The 23,841-nt window shown below is 36.2% G+C and overlaps 1 protein-coding gene and 1 pseudogene across 1 annotated transcript; both read left to right on the top strand.

Moving 5' to 3' along the window:
• Positions 1-4,801: 4,801 nt before the first annotated feature.
• LOC149148526 (5S ribosomal RNA) lies at positions 4,802-4,920 on the top strand (annotated as a pseudogene).
• Positions 4,921-15,555: 10,635 nt separating this feature from the next.
• LOC149148525 (protein neprosin-like) lies at positions 15,556-18,548 on the top strand. Its single transcript, XM_089442200.1, has 7 exons — positions 15,556-15,690; positions 15,840-15,920; positions 16,233-16,484; positions 16,589-16,765; positions 17,770-17,823; positions 17,911-18,060; positions 18,138-18,548. Exons 1-7 carry the CDS (start codon positions 15,556-15,558, stop codon positions 18,546-18,548), a joined length of 1,260 nt encoding a protein of 419 aa, XP_089298326.1.
• The last annotated feature ends 5,293 nt before the right edge of the window (positions 18,549-23,841 follow it).

Below are 23,841 nucleotides of genomic sequence, written 5' to 3'. Positions count from 1 at the left end.
TGGCAACAAACTCATGTATTGAGCATTACTGTTCATCAAATAAATTGTTTTCTATTGCCATGTTTCCAAGATGAGTGGGGTTTGTAGGACTTCCATTCCTCTTTTCTGGGTATTTTAACCTTTTGCTGAGCTATGGTTTTGTTGAGATGGATGTTTCATAATTATCAGATTATCTCAATTTTTTTTAAGAAGGTAATGCTTGTTCTATTTTAATCCTAATTGTATTTTGTTAGGGAAGTGTGTGTGCGTATAAAAAGATTATATCTGCCGAGAAACAACACAGGAAGAAACGCCTTACTTTGCAGTTTAATTTATATTTGTCAAGTTACTTAATCATGCCATATTTTTTTAATCAAACTAATGGGATAGCTAATAAAGGAAAACGTAAATTCTTTTTGGTTGGAATTCAAAATAGGGTTTGAGCCTCTGATTTTTCTCTTAGGGTTCACAATAAAGTAGAGAGACTATGATATGATAAATGTTTAAAATGTATATTTGGAAAATTTGTTTCGATCCATTCACGAGTTTTGATTTTTCTAATTTAAGGATACAATCACAAGGGGCAATCTGATCCAAGTTATCAATAATGCCACTTACCATTTAATTTACCATCTGAATTTTGTTCCTCTTAGTTCATAACTCTCAAGAGAGGATATGTTCAACATAATTCTCGTTCATACAATAGTGGTAAAAAACATATAATTCATAGACGCTTTAGTCATGCCAACACAAATTTAGGGCATATTTTATTTTCTAAAAGGCCCAAGATTCCACAGAATTCTTCCGCTTTCTGAAGGTCGTGCTTATATCCAAGAGTTCCCCTCGCGCAGCATTGGGCACTTCATCTCAACTAGACATCGGATAACTAGACATGGGATTTTAGGGGTGCATCAGGAATTTACTTCTCAAGGAATAATTTATGCATGATCCATGGATTCGTGTAACATGATATGAATATCCAAAATACAACCCTTTCATTCATTTCAATGATTTATTAATTTCCAGTGATATGATTTGAGGCTCTGCATTGAATGTTTTAGATAAGGACTTTAATTTACTGTTATTGAATTCTTTACTTTTGAGAAAAAAATGTAAAGGGCAAGAGTTAAAATTTAAAACCCAAATTTCGATTGAGAGATGCATTTCTAATTTAAATGTTTCACATTGAATATTTAACAACAGCAACTGCAATTAAATTCTGATAGAGTAGTTTCAAATTTGAATTCAATGTTCATCATTTTATGATTTGAGATTTCAATTTGTATTTCTAAATTTTTAATTCACGCTGCCCTGTAACTAGATTTCAAAGATGGTGTACCCGTAATAAGTACCTGTCTCCTGGCAATTATGAAAGACTGTAAATTCTGAATGGTAGAGTCTACAAATAACTGAACATTATTACATCAAGCTAGTATTGCAAAAGCTTACTCACCTAGGATAGTGCCCTAGTTTGTATGAGTAATTTCCAAGAATAACACACACACTACTAGTGAAGTAAAATACAAACATTAAAGCACTTCACTGTCTTCAAACTCGTGCCCTCCTAGAATAAATCAGTCACCATGCAACGCGCTTTTCCTAAAACTGGAAATTTTCTCTAAACATGTGGCTAGTTTGAAACTGGAAAACTAATCCAGCAATGGGATTTTTCTAACTTAAGAACAAAACTTAACTCAAGAGAATAAAGTTCCTAAACTAGAACAAATAAATAAATTAAAAAAAAAAACCTTCTAAGTAAGGAAACACCAGCACTTAGAAGATAGCAACTCTAAAACTAGCGCATGCATGCACCTCTATCTCTAACTGTCTATAAGTGTTGTTGCGCCCTAATTGAAGTTTCTATGTTTTTCTTTAAAACATGCACAATACATACAGAAACAGAAACCGCACTAATTCTGCTGAGAGGAGATGATTATTGTTTCAATATTATATTGGGCTTTTTATTGTGGTGCCAAAATCAATATTTTTTTATATATAATCTTGATTTTGGTTGAACTTTAATGTGAACCCTGAATTTTAGAGTTTAGGGTGAATGTGTTGCTACAAAATCTGGTTGTTTTACAGCGGAGCTCAAATTTTTCTTTGTAGTTATGGTTTGTTTTAGTGTATGTGCATAGTTTTTATCTCGTGTAGGTAAGTCATCAATTGTCCGGTCATAAATGCTGGGCTCCTCCTCAGATTCCTTCTGTTCGTTTTCCAATTTCATAGTCTTGCAGTGATAACGTAAATTTAAGATTTTCAGTTATTTTAATAATAAGAACCTGAAAACAATAACGGATGGCACAATCTCTTCATGAGGAGAAAGTTTCATGTTCATGGTTTACTTGATTATGACAATTAGAGCTCATACGTTACTGTTTGAAAATATTTTGAATCTTTTCCTTATCAACTTTTGTATTCAATGTTGAGGATTTGTAATGGTATCCATATTGCATCAAGTTTTACCCATTGCAGGATTACTAGGGCTTTTGTTTAGTTCATGAGTGGGTGTGTATTTGAATGCACTCGGTGATATAAGGTAGGATATTATGAGAACAAAATATGCCCATGATTTGGGAATGTTATAATGGCACCCGAATTGAATTGCCATGTTACATTTTTTATTTTGTCGGTCTCCCCTTCTTACAATCAGTTGTTGGATGAGTGTCGAGGTTTGATGCTTTTTAGAGACTACAAGGGTTTTAACTTTTCTATTTGGTTTAATAAGGTGTAACAAGTAAATCATTCATGACTAATGATGAAATAATAAGATGAGTTAAAATGAGAAAAATATGGAGAGATGGTGTGATTCCTGGTACAACTAAGAGAAAATAAAGCTAATGAAAAGAATACAACGAATGAAAATTCCATATGGATATCATTGATGAATTCAAGGTGATTATGATCTTAAGTCATAATTAATAGTTATTTGGTTGACCTTGATCTAAGGATGTTAATTCTCAAGAAGAGAAAAAGGTAAAATATTATATTGGTTGACTTGAAGCAAATAATTTCTTTGATCTTTGAATACTCTATATCCATTGATGTTTAGTTTCTACATTTGCTCACTAGTAACTAGCATAAGAAAGTTGTGTTTATATGGATAATTAATGCACTAAATAATGTAAATATTGTGCTATTGCATTTGTTTTATTTTATGATCCACATTATTAACAATGATAAGGAAAACTCATGAGATGTAATTAAAAGTATGAAATAATTGATAAGAAAGAAGTAAGATCAACTTTATTATGCTCTCTATAACAAGTCAATTTTCATAAATAACATAGGAAAATATGGAAATTTCCTTAGTAGATGTGTCATTGATGAGTTATGTAGTTGGATAAGTCAAAGTATAATAGCTTAATTAGAGGTTAAGGCTCTAGATGTTGAAACTTGCAAATAAATAGACTATATCAGAATTGTAGCATACAAATTGTGTGATGAACTAATTAGGAGTGCTTACTTAGCTAAGATAGATACTTTTATGGAGCATCTAAATCATGTTTTATTGTTTAAACTTTATGATACATCTAAATCATACACTCTGAATTCAATTTAAATTTAATTAACTGTTATGATGTTGAGTATAATGTTACATGAAGTTTCGTGATATAATGGTAGGAGGAAGTGAAGGGATGTTATCAAGAAGAAATTTCTCTTAATGATATTGATGATTGAACCAAGCAACATGATTAGTAAAGGACATAGCGATGAGATACATAGTTTAAAAGTGCCAAGATAGGAAGTTGAGAATGCTCGTAATTGAGGAATGACCAATCATAAACTAGGGAAATGTTTAAAGATATAAATGGTCAAAAATAACAGTTGAAGTATAAGAAGGAATGTTGTTAGAAATTTTATAAGTAGACTGTGAGAAGTATTGTGTGCATATTGACAAAGTGAGAGTCGACTAATAGAGGCTTTACTTTACTAAACTACAGTCATTGTTTCATGAATAAGACCTCACATAGAGAAACTTATCAAGTTTTTTTCTCGTAGCATAAAATAAGTGTCCACAATACACCACACATTTAAACTACTTCTCATGGACAATAATGGTAATAGTGTTCCAACAATTTCAAATTTACTATTTAATGAGCAAGAATCTCTTGTCCAAATTGAACAAGGGTGAATTTACGATAAAGAAATCAAATGGTATTGAGATAGGAACTTGAGGAGATAAGAAAATATTTTTTGTGGATGAAAATGATAATTGTTAAGTGATGCATGTATAAGTCTACATGGATCAACCAACCCTCATGCAAGTAAATTAAGAACAAATTAAAATTAAATCATGATGACCTAGTGTTTATATGCAATTGCATATAGCAATATTGGAATTGGTTATCCAAAGGGTAAATGGATGTAAAACCAAGGGATTTTAATTTTGAAATATATGATTTAAATAATGATTGTATAACTAGTAGTACCTTAACAATGAATTTCACCATAATTTCCTTGGGGAAGGAAGAATATATGATGAGATATTAAGACTCAAGATGATGAGGCTCATGTGAAATTTAACGATGTACTTAGATGATTATACCTATGGTGTAAATGGTCAACTTCCTAGTTGAAAGAAGTGGAAATGATTATTGAAAAACTAATTGGTATCTTGATGAAAACATAACACTAATAACACTGATGAGATAACATAGATCCTAGATGGATGTTGAATAATCTTAGTTCATAGTTGAATATTTGTAAAGTAAATGAAATTCATTTTTCTGATGAGTCATGTTAAGAATGCTTATAAATTATTATTCTACATTTGATAAGTGTTGAGATGTTTCTCATGTTTCATGATATGATGGTATAGGGGTCCGATCATACTAGCGTTAATGCACCGGATCTCATCAGAACTCCGCAGTTAAGCATACTTGGGCTAGATTAGTACTGGGATGGGTGACCTCCCGGGAAGTCCTAGTGTTGCACCTTCCCACTTCAAAGGGAATTTTGGGTGCTCTCTTACCAAGAGCCAACATGTGGTTCATATTTATATAGTTCTTAGAATACTGAAGATGTATCCTTATGTTGAGTATGATATGCATAACGTGCCATAGGAATTATAATGCTATAATATGAGGTTTATTGACATGTTGTTCATTTATTATGTAAAGTCATGATATGTCTTTGATGAAAATATGTTGATGTTATAACTTATGATGGTATTTCATGAGGTGAAGCATGTGATAGTTGCGTACAAATTTATGACATGCATGAGCATGCAGTTCGTTATTATTCATAATGTTGTGATTAACAATGATGAATGTTACATGATGACATGCAAGACTTGGCATGTGGACTATTTTCTATGATACTATGATGGTATAACTAATGCATTGGTTGCATATTGAGGTGTGATGATTCACAGGACTCCACAAATGGGCCAAGAAGGCCGGGTTTATTTGGTGATCTCATGCGAGCCCATGCGCACGAGGGAGAATACGTAACACCCATATGGGCTGGGGACAAACTCAATCAACACTACATATGCTAGTGGTTCCTTTGTCTTGTGTAGCTCTTGATGGATAGCTATTGAAGGGCTATGGGACCATCTTAAGGAGGCCAAGTGCCTGATGTTCTACGCTAGGTGCCTAGTTTTGTATTGGGATGCCGAAGTCTGGTAGGGGTGTAAGGACTTAGATGCCTGGGGTTGTGCACCTTAGTGAGTTGTGGAGGAAGTGGGCCAACCTTGCGATATGTCAGGGACATTGAGCACTGTACCGGATGCCTGCCTTGGGGTATATGAGGTCTGAGTCAGGCACGAGCCTTGGGGCTAGCCTTGGACTAGGATACAGACTGAGGAGATTTTCCTTGGACAGAGATTCCTTGGGATTTTTCGGGTGTTGTGAAACTTTCGATGCTTACTGGTTATAGTAGTTCAGCAGAGGGTGTCAGGACTATTACATGAAGTAATAAATTACTAAATAAATGTAATGTCTTCTCTCATTTCATTTTCCAGCCACCTTTCTAATTGCGAGTGCAGATGTCCACATTCATGTGCGAGCAGTCATTTTCATGCGATCGATGCCGTGAGATCGATGGTCTGAGAAACCTCGGCAGTTTGACATCTACTTCTTCAGATGGCCCCTGGTTGTGAGGTATATGATGTGTTCATGTACTTCTTCTTTATACATTATGCTTCATAGATTCTTGATTGAGTCTGATGCAAGATCTTATTTCTTACGTGTTTTCATGATTTCTTGCTTGATGTGATGCAGAATCATCTATGTGATGTACTTGCTGTCATGATTTGTCATGTTAAGTGTTGAGATCCCTTTGTTGTATGTCGGGCTGGGATACTCATGTTGTCATCATGCATGTTTTGCATTGAGATCCCTTTTATGCCATGTTGGCGGGATGCTCATCATGCATGAGTTTTTGTATCATAATGATAAGAGACTTTTGACTGAGAGTTCCTGTAGTGGAACATCTCGTAGCTCTACTCCTGTGTGAGGGATTTTTCCTTGTATGATCGCGACATCATCTCTTGTTTACATCATCATTATTGAAGGCACTTAATGCAGCGGCCTACACCATCTTGACACTGGGGCCAGGAAACATAGTCCCTCCTGGACGGACTCCATTATCAAAGGCTTATGTTTTTATGTTGCTGATAATTATCATGTTCCTCTTCTTTATATCATGCACATGTATTCATTTATGTTTCTTTTAAAAATGCAATTTAAGACATCATGAAAGTAAAAGGTCTTGGAAGGGTCCTTCATCACACTCAAACCTGGATCAAGTGGTGTCACAACGGTCTTTGTGTTGATGTGAATTTTTGCATGAACAATGGAATGTGCAGCGATAGAGGATGAAAAAATGATGTACAAGACCATGCTCAACATTTCCAAAAGAGTGGAAATAATGTATGAAACTCTAGAGAAAGAGACAGAGGAAAAGCAACAATTGCAGCTTCAGTTGCGAGCAACGGAAGAGGCCATGGAAGAACTAAATCAAAACAAACATAATATTCAAACAGAGAACGTGGAATTGAAGATGCGCCTACACAAAGAGAAAGAGGAAAAACAAAGTTTGCTACGACAGTTGCAAGCAAAGGATGAGGCCTTGGAAAAGCTACAGCGTGACCCATATGAGGTAAAAAGTAGTTCTCCATCTTCATGTATGTTACGTGATGATGATTTCACTATTTTTGAAAATCATACCACAGGAATTGGCTCCAAACTATTGAAGAGAAAGGGGTATGAAGGAAAAGTCTTGGGCGTTAATTGCCAAGGCATTTTCAACCCCATCAAAGTAGAGTAATTACCGTGTTGAACATGACTTGGGTATGTTAGAATGGATGTTGGCGAATGCACCATGATGGTTGGTGAACCACCAACAACAAATGATGAGAAACCCTCATCAGTTCTTTCCAAATCGAAAGAGGAGGTAAAAGATGTTGATTTCCTTTCGGTTTTGTATTTACATAGAATGACTTCTGTTAGACATTTGGAGATCCCAATTACAGGGACAAACATGAGGCTTCTTTCAAGGATGACGCACAAGGAGAAAGAAAAACTTGGTGTTAATAACCAAGCCATAACTCAACCTTTGGAGGTTGTGCACGAACATCGATTTGGAGGCTCGAGATACACTAAAGGAGAGTGCTTGAAGGCGTCAGAGTCGTCCGAGACATCAATGAAACCGTCGAGGAAAGAGAATTATGGAAACACATACCTATCATCCCACGACAATGCTCATTGCAGGGAGAGAGCTGAGGTAAGATCTCATCACCATACTGACATCAGAGACAGCGAGGAAAGGTATAAACACTTTGGACATTCGAATGTTCATTTAAATTATGATCATGTTGATAATAATGAATGTAAAACATGGCATTGAAAAACATGCACCTTTTATGGATTAAATAACCATACATTTTCAAAGTGTTGGAAAATAATGGCAGCACACAAAAGGATGAGGCATGAAAGACCCTCTGAACACCATGAAAAGAAACAGGTTAAGCAGATATGGAGGAAGAAAACCTACTGTAGTCATTGCGATAGAAATGGCCATCAAAGAGCCACTTGTTGGAGGCTCCATCCAGAGCAGCGCCTTAAAGACAAAACGTCGGTGCATGAAGCAGGTGAAGCAGTTGTTCGACAAGCAAAATCGCCACATGGAGGTAACCCATTCACATGAATAAGTGAAAAATGGTTTGTAGACATGTTGTCATTTCGTGGTCATGCATTTGTAAATCATTTGTTGCATTTTAAAATGTAAAAGTGATTATGTGTTTTCCATCACTTGTTCAGCAACAATGATGTCTGGTCTTATTTGGTGTCGCATGTTAAACTCTAAAAATGATGTTATGTTTCTATCACTTGTCAAAACAATAGTGTTAGACTTATTTTTGTAAATCATATGTTGCAGTGATGATGTGTTTCATCACTTGTTGAAGCAACAATGGTGGTTTGGACTTATTGTCATAGCTGGGGTATTGCATCCATCTTGTTGTAAACTTAACCACCAATTATGTGTTATAAACTTGTGGAAAGTGTGAGACGTTTGGGTCATTAGTTGGTCATTTCATTCAAGCATGTAATTTGCAAAACAATGTAATAAAGGTTGCAAAGGTAGCAGGTGTCGGCTCGTCCCTTAATGCTTTGAAGAAGAAAGGTGAAGGAGATGGAAGCAAGACATTTTCAGGACGCTTGTGATGCAGACAAGGTACAAAAAAAGTTGCAGACTATTTTTCATGTTATTAGAGGACCAAAAGATCCTTAGTGGGGAGGATTGATCCAAGTTCCTCCAGAGACATACACAAGACAAGGAGGACTCAGGGAAACTCAAAAATCAAATTGTTTGGATTATGCTCGAACCAGGACCAGAGCGTAGATCTCGTCGTCCTGATCATGCTGGTGCAAATGGTTCATTAATCCGAGTTTGGATGAGGAAGTTAAAAGCAGTAAAAGTTGGGTTGACTTTTTGATGACTGGGTAGGCTTAAGGAGGCCACAATTTGGACCTTTTCTGGCCACCTGATTCTGGCCAGCTTAGGATAAATTCCTGGCAAACTTGTCGGGTCATTAATTTGACTCTTACGGCTTAAAATTTGAATTTCAAAAATGTGACTTTATTGTTTAATAAAACTATATATATATATATATTAAAAGGTAGTGGGTGCCATCAACCCCACCACCCCCCCAACCAACCTACGTACTATTAATGGTGAGGTCGGTGGGAATTGAACCTGCCCGGCCATGTGGGCTGGCCCATCGGACGACCCCATATCTTAAGATAACCACACCAAAAACAAACCAATGACACTCCAAATAAATGCCATGTAACAACAGCGCAGAGTATGGGGTAGGGCCGCCTAATGCGGACCCAACACCCCATGCTTAAACAAATCATTTTATTTTTGAACGAATTTTGGTTATAAAATGGGAGGCAGGATTTGACCACCTGACCTCCCCCTTAATAAATGGAGCCCTAACCACCTCAACCAAACAAATTTCTTGTAAACTCAGCCACAAAAATTTATACAAACCCAGAATTTATTCAAGTGCATAGGCAGGTGAGGAACCAGGAGCGGGCATGCAAATCAAGGGGAATTAATTATTTTTTAATGCAGGAACCATGCATTTTGTAGGAGGATCAAATTTCCACTTTGTCAGATTTTGACAAATTTTATATGTCGCCATGAACGCAATGGTGTTGTTTGTTTATTCATCAGAGTTTTTCATTTTTTGGTCACTTTTAGGATGAAGGTGGAACCATGATTGCTGCAAAAACAGGGAGCGGAAACATGAGCCTTGAAATTCTCCCAAGGAGGTAAAATTTTGCCATCTCAGAATATAGTCAAGGTTATACTTGTTTTTCACGATTTTCCGCAGGGATCACAATGGCGAGATCAAATTCACCATCCGAGTTGCAGATTTCCAGTCCACCCATGGAGCAGAATCTTTTAGGAATCCCTCAGAATTCCTTGAGCTACAGATTCTCAATTTCTCAGAATTTGGATTTTGGACAGTCGATTTTACACTGCTCGATGCGACAAATCTGGTGGTGGATTCAGAGTTTTCATTCTCTCATTTCATTTTCTAGCTACCTTTCTAAGTGCAAGTGCAGATGTCCACATTCATGTGCAAGCAGTGATTTTCAAGCGATTGATGCTGTGAGATCGATGGTCCGAACAGCCTCAGCAGTTTGACATCTGCTTCTTCAGATGGCCCCTGGTTGTGAGGTATATGATGTGTTCATGTACTTCTTCTTTATGCATTATGCTGCATAGATCCTTGATTTATTTTGATGCAAGATCTTGTTTCTTACATGTTTGCATGATACCTTGCTTGATGTGATGTGGAATCATCTATGTGATGTACTTTTTGTCATGATTTGTCATGTTATTAGTTGAGATCCCTTTGTTGTATATTGCCGGGATACTCATGTTGTCGTCATGCATGTTTTGCATTGAGATCCCTTTTATGCCATGTTGGCAGGATGCTCATCATACATGAGTTTTTGTGTCATACTGATAGGAGTTTTTTGACTGAGAGTTCCTGTAGTGGAACATCTCATGGCACCACTCCTTTGTGAGGGATTTTTCCTTATATGATCGTGACATCATCTCTTGTGTACATCATCACTATTGACAGCACTTAATGCATCAGCCTACACCATCTTGACATTGGGCCCCAAAGACGTAGTCCCTCCTAGATGAACTCCATTATCAATGGCTTATGTTTTTATGTTGCTGATGATTATCATGTTCCTCTTCTTTACAACATGTGCACATATTCATTTATGTTTCTTTTAAAAATGGAATTTAACACATCATCAATGTAAAAGGTCTTGGAAGGGTCCTTCGTCAAAGAGGGACCTAGATCATTGGGCAGGGTCCATTGAGAGGTTTTATCTCATGGATCGTACCTTGCTACAGAAGCCTAACTTACAGAGTAGCTGAAGGAATCAGTGGGATTGATGTAGTCAGAGATCAAAGTAATAGAGGCAAGAACAGTCAGATACTGAATAGCATAGAGAAGGATTGACAACAATGCAGAAAGGCTGAGTTAGCAGAAGCACAAAGTTTTCAATCGACAGAGGCAATGACAATGAGAGACTTTGATGACAGATGCATCATACTGATTCAGGTTGGATATTTTTTTATTTCTGGAGTTGTTGGAGCAACACCACTAGAGAGAAGTGTTGCATGCAAAACATTCCAAAGGTTTAGGATCGGGATTGAGTTGAATTCCTTTCTTGTTGAGAGGGAGTGTTGAGAATAACAATAATAAATTCTAAAAATAGCATTTAAAGTATTCCAATTTCAATCTGTCCTTGAATTAAAATTTGAATTTAGTCTCACCAGCTGCTTGAAAAATAATTAATTAATTCATGTTGAGTTAATTTGTAGGAGAAAGTCAAGTTAGAAGTCTTTGTGAAGTCATGCAACAGTCATCCCATAAATTAAGGAGATTATCCCTTAATTAAGGAGATAAGATTGAGTTGTATTTTATTTGTAATTAGTTAGCTCAGTTAACCAAGTTAAGTCTAGTTAAATTAGTTCCAAATAGTTTGAGGAACTAATTCTGTGTTCAATCAGTTAATTCATGCATGCATGCAACTAGTGTAATCCAGATAACTAAAGATTCTCTCATAAATAACTCATGCATGTCAGTTCAGACGAAGCCCCGCTTGAGATTAAAGACAGGGACAATGTACTATTAGTTGGAGGAATTTTCCTATAAAGGAAAATCATCCATGCAGAAGGACCAAGGTTCCTTGAGGATTGCGTAGTTTTACAAGGTGTAATAGTAGGATCATCCAGAGAAACTGTGCAAGGAAATAGGAGGCTTGGAGTGCTGGGAAGAAGGTTTGTGAGAAGCCTTGTTAGCTTGTGAGCGTCCAGGAGGATTGTACTGAGAGCTGGCTAGGTGTGAGAGCTAAAGCTTTGTGTAATTCTGATTTATTTCCACCTTGTATGAAAATACAGATAGCAGGGTTTTTAGCTGAGGCTTTCCCTAGAGTATTCTTCTATGTTTCATGTGTATTAATTCTTGTTCTCTGTTATATGTCTTCTGCTTGATCTTGCTCAAATCTTTTAAGATTTTGCAAGTTTTATTGTAGAAGTAGATTAAGTATTTTGCTTTAGTTCGATTGCATAATCAGGTTAATTTATGGTGAGAATTTCTACAAGACAAGAGGTTTGCGAAGGTCTAAGGAACACCAGTTTGTTAAAGGCAGGAGGTCGTGTGAAGGACGCTAGAGTGTGAAAGATCATAGGTTCATGTACGGGTTCATGTATTGTTCACAGAAAAAGAGCCTCAACAATAGCAAGCTTCATGTTTGAAGCCCTTGCAGCAAATTTTTATCGAAGCCAATAACGCTTGGTTCATTCCGATTAGTACTCAAAATCTATAAATCTATAAAATGGATAGTTTTAGAAGATCAGTATCTTTGAGAGAGCTTGAAGTTGAAGAACAAGATGAAGAAAACGCACTAAGAGATATGTTTGCATCATCATCTAAAAGGGTTATAAAATCTACAACGCTTGACTATTTAGAGAGTCAACCTTCACCTAAGTGGTCTTTGCCTAGCATCTCCTTTACAGAAGTATATGTAGATCTGTCTATGTTCCATATTAAAGTTATAACTAGAATATCTATCAAAGAGAGTATTAGTGAGATACAATAAAACTCCAACTCTATTAAAACAATTTCTTAGCCTGATACTAAAAAACTTCATAATGATGCCAAACGGTTGGGCACCAAATATCTTTGCTTGGGATGTATAAGAATAGGTATAAATCCCCTAGTCCATAGAGCACTGAATAATTATGTTCTTTCCACAGTCAGAGATTTAACAGAAAATAAGTATTTAGATTCATTAACAGGCAGAATGGTCACTCCATTATCTAACAAACCAGTCTACTTTGATTGTTATCCAACCTTTTCTGTCTATAACTTTGATGAACACTTCAAAGATATTTTGTAGCTCCAGATCCAAATGACAGGGTTTGATATGAAGAAGAACATAAAAAATATAGCCATCCAAACTCGTGGTTACTTTAGACATACCAATATCCTATATCCTGTTGTCCTACATGCTCCCAGTAAAGAATCAAAATCCAGTGTGGTTGTTCGAATAGATGCCCAAAATCAAAATATAGAACACCAAATTATCAAATCGGAAGACTTAAGTTTCCCAGAACATTGGGTTGTAGATAATACAAAACCCCCTACAATGCAAAAAATCACTTCTGCTGAGATAAAAGAAAGGCCATCATCTGCTGTAGTGTATTTTGCTAGAAGAGCCACCATAGATCGCCAAAGAATTGATTTAGCTTGCAAAGCTTCATCTATGTACATAGATCCACAATATATTGATACTATCAGTTCCCATCCACCATCTGTAAATTGCCAGCATATGAATTTATTTGAATATGCCCAGATTGTAAACTTTGCTTCTCTGCAAGTTATGTGTCTAAACTGTAATCATAAAGTAAATCTCAATAGTCTTGCTGACTTTGTTATACATCAGAACCATCACCCCAGAACGAGAGAATCCCCACCAACAACTTCTATAGCTCCCTCTCCTAATCTGAAATGTTCTGATATTCTATTCCCACATGATTATGATCATGTGATGATGATTCATGAAATTTCTTCCTTGGAAAATGAAGATCCTCGCCTTAAAGAAATGTTCAACAAAATGCTTCCCTCCAATATGCCTTGATACAGTCTAGGATATCTAGAACAATTAGATGACCTCATCCCTCAGTCCAGATTTAATAATTTTGTCCCTCTTGATTGTACGAATTCTTCAAAACTAGAAATGCACAAATTCTTCTAAGTTATGGAAGGATGTAAAAATCATACAATTAATAATCAGTGGACTAACAATATGCGAAATTGGGATCTATATACCAATCCTGAGGCTGAAATTTTTGACCTTAGCACTCCATATCGTGAAAAGATCAAACTATCATATGAATGGAAGACATACATGAAAAAGGAAAACTTTTGTTTATCCTTTTATGAATGTGAAAGAAAATTAGAATGCACACATGTACATATGGAAAATGTTGAATCATCTTCAGCAAAACATGCCTTGATTGCTATGGATGGTAGCAAATTTGAAACTCCTACTACTTTTCCTCCTTACAAAGGCATTCTGTTAGAAGAAGCACAAAACAGTGCTAAAGTCATTCCCTTGGTCTTAAATAATGATAATGCTCTTGACATTGATAGTAGGATACAAAGTGCCAATGAACTGATAAACTAGACCAACACGACAGTAAAAGGGTTGGAAATGAATTGTGCAAAGACAACAGAAGTAAAAGAAAGTTTTGATAGTTTACAAGTTTTTGTAAATAGCATCAACATGACTTTAAATGATGTAAATTATTCTACTATAGTACTAAAAGGCTGTGTCAAAGAATCTTTAACAAGAATTGAAGATGTTGAAAATAAAGTGGATATAGGAAAACAATCTACTCAAGAATCCATTGGAGCAGTATCTGAAAAATTTGACAGAGTGCATATAGCCTCCAAGAAGAAGCCTATTCATGTCTCTTCTTTGTTCAAAAGAACTGTAAATATCGAACATCCTATCAAATCTATTGATAAATTTCCTTTTCTTGTCCCAAAAGAAACAACAGAAGAAAAATCTGAGCCTATAACTCTATCTTCTTTGTTTAGAGAAACAAAACAGTTTAAAAGCTCAGAATCACACATGTTCCCGATCTATGAGCCTCTCCAAAGCCAGTATATTTAGTATATGTAATTTTTTTTTTCTTATTTTAATTTTTAAACAATTTTTAATATTGATACTTCTATTTAAAAGGTAATAAATTAGTCATATTAATTAGAAAATAAAAATTCACACCTAAAAAAATTTAAATACTTTTTAAATTTTGAAATAATTAATTTAATATTCAATTTTTATTAGAATTTTAATAAATTTTATGAATTATTTAAAAATAAACAAAGATTGACTATCAATTAATTGCAGTATAATCTGGCTTAGGCAGATATAACAAAAACATATACACATTTATTATACATCGAATATTAAACATGATTATAAAAAATATATGTGAAGATAAAGTGCCAATAGCAAAGGCCCGTGATTATACAAAATATATGCGATGATAAAGTGGCAGTAGCAAAGGCCCCATAGATGGGGATATGGTCTCACGGGGGCAAATAGCAGAGGGATGACCGAGACGAGGGCTCGCGATGTTTCTTCACAGCGAAAGGAGATTAAACCATAAACTAAAAACCACAAACTGAATTTCACAATGATAACGACATGTGGATGATTACCATCCAGATGATTTCACACTGATTACGACATCTGGATATAAATTCTGCTTCAATAAAATTTTGATGCACCAATAATTTCCCAATTTCAGTTTGAGTGGATAATTATGATATATAATTTCTATTTAATCAATTCATTCCAAACGCTTTATATTCTCTAGTATTATATGGATTTGCGACGCTTTATATTCTCTAGCATTATATGGATTTGCAATATAAATTTTCTACCATATAATACTATTACTATCTTAGAAGGTGCTTTCTCTTCCATTCATCCTTTCCTGGTGTGCCTTGCAATGACTTCGTTTTTCCTTTTCATGGGTTTCTTTCTGTTTCATGGGGTTGCTCTAACGTCTGCTATTGATGTAAGTGAAATGAGTATCGATGAATACATCAATTTCGTTAATCCTCCGGCCGTGTACAAATATCAGGTAATATCAAATCTGATTATCTTTAAAAAATTATACATTTTATGATAATGTTTTTATATATATAATTTAAATTTACAGCGTCAACCATTTCTCTCCTTAAAAAGAGCTGTACTTTTGATTTTGACTCTGTGCTTTTGATTGATACACAGAATAAGCTTGGACAGACCATTCTTTGCGTAAAATTTAGAGATCAAATTTCGGTAAAGTACTCACAGGATAATCTTACTCGGGTATGACAGCTTACCGTTTTTAATCTAACATATTAAGCATTATGTAAGTTAAAGATTGGGTTGCCATTGATTGGCTCAATGCGAAGAAGGATTAGATATTATTTTTGTTTTTATCTAATTATAGGATGAAATAATCCTCATAAAATTATTGACTTAATGTATATATGTGTGGGACTATTTGTGAATGGATTCTAGAAATTTAAATTAGTGATGCTGCTTGCTTTCTTATTATTGGTATCTTTCTAAACTAAATGAAAATTAGAAAAAAAGAAGTAGTAAATATTAACAATTGGCTTGTTTTCGTTAAAATAGAATTTGAAAAAAGCACCAAAACTGAAATCCCATCGGATAAATATTTCCAACTCTGACTCCTGCCGTGCGAATATTTCATTGGTGCGCGGCTTTAAGTCTAAGTGTCCAGAGTACACAGTGGCAACCAGGGAAATCAAACGTGAAGATGTCGAAAGAGCGGGATCTGTCAGACAGTTTTTGAACAGGAGACGAAGAAGAGGTAACCATATTAGGTATAATATGGATCCTGCCGACGACGGCTCCTACCGGGAGGTACTGAGATCCAGTTTTATAAATAAATCATGTGATATGATGCAATGTATAATATTTTCATTCAAATACATGATTCTCGTTGTATGTCTTACTGTTGTTAACAGCATTCGATTGTGCGCTTCGATTCCCCTGATGAACCAATCTTTAGAGCATCTGCTCGTTTGAATATATGGCGTCCAGAGGTTACTCAAGATGCTGAATTCACTCTCAGCCAAATTTGGGTCGTAAACCGTATTTTTAACCAACCGCAGAGCACGGAGAGCGTAGAGGTTGGATGGATGGTAAGTGGATGCTAAGTTTTTAATGATGTAAGTGAAGAGATTTAATGTTACATTTTAGAATTTTGTGTTTTATATGGATAATAAGATTGTGTTTTGGATTAATCATTTTCTTGAATTATTGAATTTGGTTTATAAAGGTGAAAAACCCAATTTTAGATATGAGTTGTTATGAATTAGTCTTTATCAATTACTTATTAAGAATTTAGAAATAAATAAAAAATAATTTTACTATTTATTTTTATTTTATTATGGATATTAATATCAATTCAAATTAGAATAATTTAATATTTAATATTAGGATAAGAATTGTTTGCTTGGTTAGGAATTAGGTATTGATTATTAGATATTAGCCCCAAAAAAATGAATTTATTATTTATTTGTTTTTATTTTATTATAGATATTAATATCAAGTCAAATTACAATAATCTGATATTTAATAAAGGGATAAGAATGGTTTGTAAAAAAATAGCCATTATCAATTATCAATTAATTAGTTTATTAGAAAAGATTTAATTTTCAAATCAATGTGAGTCATGTTTAACATTTAAAAAAATAATAAAAGATTTTTTTATTATTAGGTTACATCGATAAAATAATCTAAATGATTAAAATTTCATCGAATAATATATATATATATATATATATAATAAACAATTAATAAATTAATAAAATTTATATAAATATTATGTGACATTATCATTTCATTGATTTTGGTCCAATATAGTTGTTATTTTCTAGTTGTTAGGTTGATTTCTATCTTTATTTAACCTTTTTCCTAGATCTGTTTCCTCATCATGTCCTGAAAATGAACCATACTTACTAGTTCTAAAAGCGTCCACCAAAATCTTCAATATAATTTCTTCCCAAAATTTTCTTATATAATTTTTTTTTTTTTAAATTAAACGAAAAATAAAATGCTCAGCAAAACTTAGTAAATGACTAAAGGAACCGCCACTAAATTAAATAATGCCAGCTAATAATCCATTGTTAGATGATTATTGCAGGTCAATGAGAAAGATTATGGTACAACTGAACCAATGTTATTCGTTTATTACACGGTAATTACATAATCCCAAGTTTGGTTGATGTATTAAAGAAGTTGTCATGATGCAGATGGCTGATAAGTGAATGCATCCTTGATGCAGGCCGACGGCTACTTAAACGGATGCTATGATCTAGAATGTCCAGGATTTGTGTCAGCTGATGGCACCGACATTCGACCCGGCGTTACACAAATGGGGCCGGTATCGGAGATTGGAGGGGCACAGCATGAGATTTCTCTAATGCTTGACCTCGTAAGCAATGTGTATTTTGATGTGTCGATTTTATGCGAAATAAAAGCTAAATAAGTAAAATATTATTGGATGCACAGCGAATGACGCGAGACGCAGGTCTGGTATGGGCTTTATTTTTCAACGGCGAGAATATAGGTCATTGGCCGGCCTCATTGTTCGTTAGGCTTGGTCATGGTGCGTCTCAGTTCGACGCTGGAGGGGAAGTTTGTCATAACTCAAGACCCACGGGGGCCATGACTAAGACGCAGATGGGTAGCGGTCGCTTTGCTGCGGAAGAAGATGGTTTTGCCGCATATACGAGGGCCATACAATTGTTTGATCACAGGAGGGCTGAGTTTGATCCCGAATATCGCGTTCTTGTAAAGAAGCCCAGATGTTATACGGCGCTATACGTTCCACGCAGTGATCCAACATGGGGTAAAAATATATTCTTCGGAGGTCCAGGGGGCGCTGATCATAATCCTGACTGCGTGGCTTCAGATCGATGAAAAGTAATATTGTATTCTGTATGAAAAATAAATATCATATCAAGAATGCTCTGGCCCACTCTAGATTTGTATGCACTGTATTAAACTACTGTCTGGGAAATTAATTTGTTTATGCGTGCCATATTCCAGTTTAATAGTCGTCTGTATAAATAAACAAGGGCTCCTGCACCGGTAGTCCCTGCCGCGCAGATACACTTGACATTTGGTAAGGGTTTTTAGACAAATTTACGGTGTATTTCTTTTTTTCACAACGATGAACCTGCAGAGTCTCTTCCAATTTAATGCGATGCCTTTGTTATATTTCATAAATGTAGAAATGTATTTGATAAATTCGGTACATATCCATATACACATATTCATATGAGTATATTATGCGAAGGAAAAACATGGAAAATTATGTGAATTGTGTAAATATTGCTGCCACTAATTTCTTTAATTTTTATTTAAATTAAATATAAATGTGTCATAATTCAAGTTGAAAAGACTTGTTTATGTTTTTGGGTTTTTTTTTTTTTTTTCCTCTCTCTTCTCTATGTTATCTTTAATCTTGTTATTATTGTTATTCTCTATTTTATTGTTTGAATTTAATCTTATTTATCAAAATCTAGTAGAATTATAAACATATTCATATGATTATATTATGGGAAGGAAAAATATGGAAAATTATGTGAATTGGGTAGATATTGTTATCATTAATTTCTTTAATTTTTATTTAAATTAAATTTAAATATATCATAATTGAAGTTGAAAAGACTTGTGCATGCTTTTGCACTTTTTTTTCTTTTCGTTATCGTTAATCTTTTTTTGTAAGCGTAGGTGGTACCTTCCTTTTCTATTTATAATATCCAAAGAAACGAAATACAGCGTTCTGGTGGCCTCAACCTGCCCAGAAGGGAAACCAAGTCTGTTGGCCACCTGAGTTTGCTATAAGCCGTCCAAAAACAAAATTTCACCAGTGTTTCCATCCAGGCTATATGCACTAAGCAATTAAAAGTACTTAACAAACTAAGAACTAGCATATAAACATCTGAAAAAAGAGTTGTTTGCGAAAACCAGAAAAAACATTGAAGGGTTATTCCTTCCGGTCATTAGTAATCAGATCAGTGTTGGCATGGGTTGCCATGGGTTCGGTGAGAGCTTGGGTCATTTGTGCCAGCCTCTGTTGGATCTCATCCAACTTGTTATCCTGCATAATCATAATCACCTGCAAATTCTTCATTTCCTTTTTGAGGTTTGGCATTCCTTGGGCAATTTCGGCCACTTCTCCTACCACCTGCTCCAACGCCTTCACAAGAAGTCATTTTAAAACCCATTAGACATGAAGAGCTTGCTTGTAGAGCGTCATCCATTCTCGAGTGTTACCTGGGTCTTGGATTATGTCTGTCCATTCCTCTATCTCCGGGTTTGACTGCACTTCCATCACATTCGCTTCCATTTCTTGTATTAGCTAGCGGATGTCTTCATCTGTACCCTCTATTTAGGCTCTCGCAGCTTCCTGGACAACAATCATCATGGATCTCCTCCCCCTCCATTGGCTAGCAGGCATTGCGGTTGACGGGTCAACTCTATTCTACTGACTTGGATGTCCTCTGCCTCCACGCCCCCTTCCTCTGCCCAGGCATGCCATCTTTCCTTTTATTGTTGCCTGTTTACAATTTTCTTCAATAGAAGTTGGATTTCGAGGATTTACAACCTTGCCCTCCTCCTTGACTTCCTTATTTCTTATCCCACCTCCCCTACTCCAGCCATCTTCATTTGTCTGAGGTTTCCGATGATTATCTTCTCTCGGTTGCAGGAAGCTAAGTAAACCTTCTGTCATACTAACCGATGCCTGAGCCAGGTGCAGAGTTTTCATGTCTTGCCTCTCTACCTCCCTCTTATCGTTCGTCATGGGGTGAGCGGTCTTGTCCTCAAAATTTCTCCCCAGACTATCTTTTGGACCACACATCCTCCACCCTTCTTGTGCCACTCCCTGCTTAAACCGCACTTCTTCTATACAGTGCATGGCAGAGTAAAAGGCAACCCTGAGCCTACTCTCTTCCTCCCTAGAGATAGCCATCAACCCTCTTTCTTCCATCATACCATTCAAAACAGAGAGAAAATCAGAAGAAGGTCCAAAGATGACATACCCGAAATCGCAATTTCCCGTCGAGGCTCCCACTAGTTGTGTTGCTCCCTGCTCCTCTTCCTCTCGACGCGGCTTACCTATCCTTCTCCACTTCGCCACCTTCAAATAATACATCCCACTTGTCCCATTTCCTATCCCACTACCACCACCGATTTTGCATTTCTCTCTTATCCCACTCTCTCCACTCTATTTTCTCAAAATTTGCGCTAACATGCAATACTCTCCCATTGCATGATGGGCGGTGCTACGGGTAGGAGGTGGTCTCTCTGTCCTGTCATTCTCATGATCTTTCCTGTTGCCCTCACCTGTTCTCCTCCTCACCCCGATCGGGGGTTCGTTATCTTTAATCTTGTTATTAGGGTTATTCTCTATTTTATTGTTTGAATTTAATTTTATTAATCAAAATATAGATGTTTAATATTAAAAGAATAGTATATACTAGTAAAACGACATTTAATTAACAATGTGTGGTTGATATAAATTGAAAGATTCATTTGTATCTACAACATAAACCATTCATAAATATATAATAATAAAAAATTATTAAGAAAACAAATATTACAATAAAAATAATATTATTATTTTAATTTAAAAAATATATTACAACTACCCAAAGAGACTTGAGGGTCAAGCATCAACAATCCTCTGAGGGCTTGTGTACCAAGCCAAGGGCCCACTAACTTAACTACGAGACTTCCAAAAAAAAAACCAAAACAATGGCTAAACCGTTCGAACTGTTTGAAAAGATCTATCTGTTGAGAATCATATCGGGACAGAGAAGGGCATATTCTTTGATTCTAAAAACAGACCTGATGAAAAAATAGAAACCCAACTAAACAGATTTCGGGTTCGAATTGTGGAATAAACATCGCACATATGATTTGCCTGAAATCCACCAATGTCGTCCTCATGGCACAACATACCTGGAAGATAATCGTTAATATTGACCCAAAAATTAGATAACCCGAAATTACAACCCACCCCTAGAAGCCCGCGAAATCTTCTGCCCAACAAACCCCAAAAGAAACTCTTTGATCTGAGTCGTACATTCTGATGCCTAAACCAACGGCCCTGGAAGATATCACACAGTAAAGCCGACTGAGGTTTAACGTGTCGCTTCTCCAATCTGCATGACCAATCATGACCATTGATCCAAATAGAGAGATCCAACGGTTGATAATAATATTACATCGCCCAAGTTAACCAGACATTAATGTGCGATGGAGGGTGGTTTTCCAAATCCTCCCTCTACCACATGTGGGAAGATGTATGGGATCGCTACAAAATCACTAAAACCACTTTCCCCCTTAGAGCGGTGCGATCATCCAAATACCGCCAAGGAAGTGGTTTTCCTCTCCGAGGCACAAAAAAGCGAAGATTCTGGCTGCCAGTGAAATAGGGATTCCTTCCACGTCTACTCATCTTCCTAGCCTGAACTTGCATTCCAGAGAAGAAGAGAGGCTCACCATTAATTAAGGAGCTTTGGTAACCTTTGCACTTCCCCCAATGAACATTGTTGACTATCTCACTGATACCAAGGTATCTATCGACCATCCGTGTTCGTCCCCTCCTCAAAGACCTGTTTGCTTGAAGCTGATGACACATGCGAAGGCCAAGAGATTAAGAGCTTGCCTCCATGGCTTTGTGTCTGAACACTCTCCTATCTTCCTCCTCTTGTTCACTGCAAAGAGTTTTTAATCTGCTTTGTCGCAGCTCCTGCCATCCCATCGAAACCTTGACTTTTGTACTACCGACCCCCTAATTGGCAAGAAGATCTGCGAGCTTATTGGCCTTTCTATGTACCTGCTAGAAGCTGACAGTGCGCAAGTTTTGTAGGTGATCTTGAATTCTCTGGAAAACCCTGATTAATTTCCAGTGTTTGGAGACTTTCTTCGGCGTTGTTCCACTATTTATTCTTTTTACTGTATTAATTACTAGCTCGGAATCTGCTTCTACTATCACATTGCAGCAATTATCCTGACTTAGAAAATCCAGGCATTGCTCCAAAGCCATTAGTTTAGCCATGTTATTGGTGGTTGTACCTAGGTGACAATGGAAAATGAGGATAATACTTCCCTTGGCATCCCTAAGGACTCCCCCATACCCAGCCATTCCCGGGTTACCTTTAGACACTCCATCAACATTGTATTTTAGATATCCTTCTAGGGGAGGATGCCAGAAATCGTTCTCCCTATCGCTTGTTGTAACCTTTCTATTAGGACCTTGAGGAGATAGTCCATGCAGCCCTAGCTATTTGAGAATTTTCCTTTCCATATCTGAGGGAGGATTATTATGGTGGTTGTATACTGTGGAACCCATTGTCTCCTTAAGTTGTTTCAATATAGTCTCAAACAAGCGATATGGGGGATTTTTTTCCTCCTTGAATATTCTTTTGTTCCTCGTCTTCCAAACATTCCATATAATGAAGCTTGGTGTAAGGGTCCATGCTGAGTTGAGAATTTCAAGATCTGAGAAATTTCCCCTCCAACTAATGAGGGTATTGAAGATGCTTCCTCTGTCCCTGTCAGATTGTTGAAATATTTTGGAAAATATGTCCCATAACCCGGAGGTGAAAATGCAGTTGTTGGGAAGATTTTCCATTGTTTCTTCTTGCTCCCTCCAGAGTAGGCACCTAGAAGGCCCCAGAACACCCCTCTTCCTAATGTTGTCCCAAGTCAGGATTTTCTTATGGTAAACCAACCACATCAAGAATTTAGTTTTCATCCACCCCTGGTGCCTCCAAAAATTGTGCTAGATTTTGTCGAAAACCTGAGGATTTAGCTCAAGGAGAACGCCTTTGGCTTCTTTGAGATTAAAGGTGCCCTCTTTATTATTGCCCCATCTTAGTTGGTCTTGCCCCTCAGAAACTAAGATCATCCTTTGTTCCACCATTTTCCTTAGCTCCTCTGCTTTAGTTTTCAAGGGGTTATTATTTTTGCAATTAATGTTCCTCCATATTCTCCATTTCTACATCGGCTGAGTATTATCCCAAAAGTCCTTTACTTTAACTAAGCCTTGTGAATTTGTCTCATGTCTAAGGTTGAGGAAGTCTTCTTTTAACAGTATTGGTTCCTGTTGCCACTTATCTTCCCCAAAAAGGGCTTGATTCCCTTCTCTGATTTCCCATAAACTATTATCTTCAACTAATCTTCTATTTTCCCAGGC

This window comes from Pinus tabuliformis, chromosome 9, assembly GCF_031772625.1.
Source record: "Pinus tabuliformis cultivar Carrire ecotype Pingquan chromosome 9, CPIR1, whole genome shotgun sequence".
In the NCBI taxonomy this organism is placed as follows: domain Eukaryota; kingdom Viridiplantae; phylum Streptophyta; class Pinopsida; order Pinales; family Pinaceae; genus Pinus; species Pinus tabuliformis.
This window is presented reverse-complemented; position numbering and strand designations above follow the sequence as displayed.

What these genes read in the sequence shown, in the direction of transcription:
- LOC149148525 (XM_089442200.1), top strand. Translation starts at nt 15,556, where the DNA reads ATGACTTCGTTTTTCCTTTTCATGGGTTTCTTTCTGTTTCATGGGGTT. An exon ending in CGGCCGTGTACAAATATCAG is followed by an intron (nt 15,691 to 15,839) that starts GTAATATCAAAT and finishes ATTGATACACAG; the next exon opens with AATAAGCTTGGACAGACCAT. An exon ending in CACAGGATAATCTTACTCGG is followed by an intron (nt 15,921 to 16,232) that starts GTATGACAGCTT and finishes TCGTTAAAATAG; the next exon opens with AATTTGAAAAAAGCACCAAA.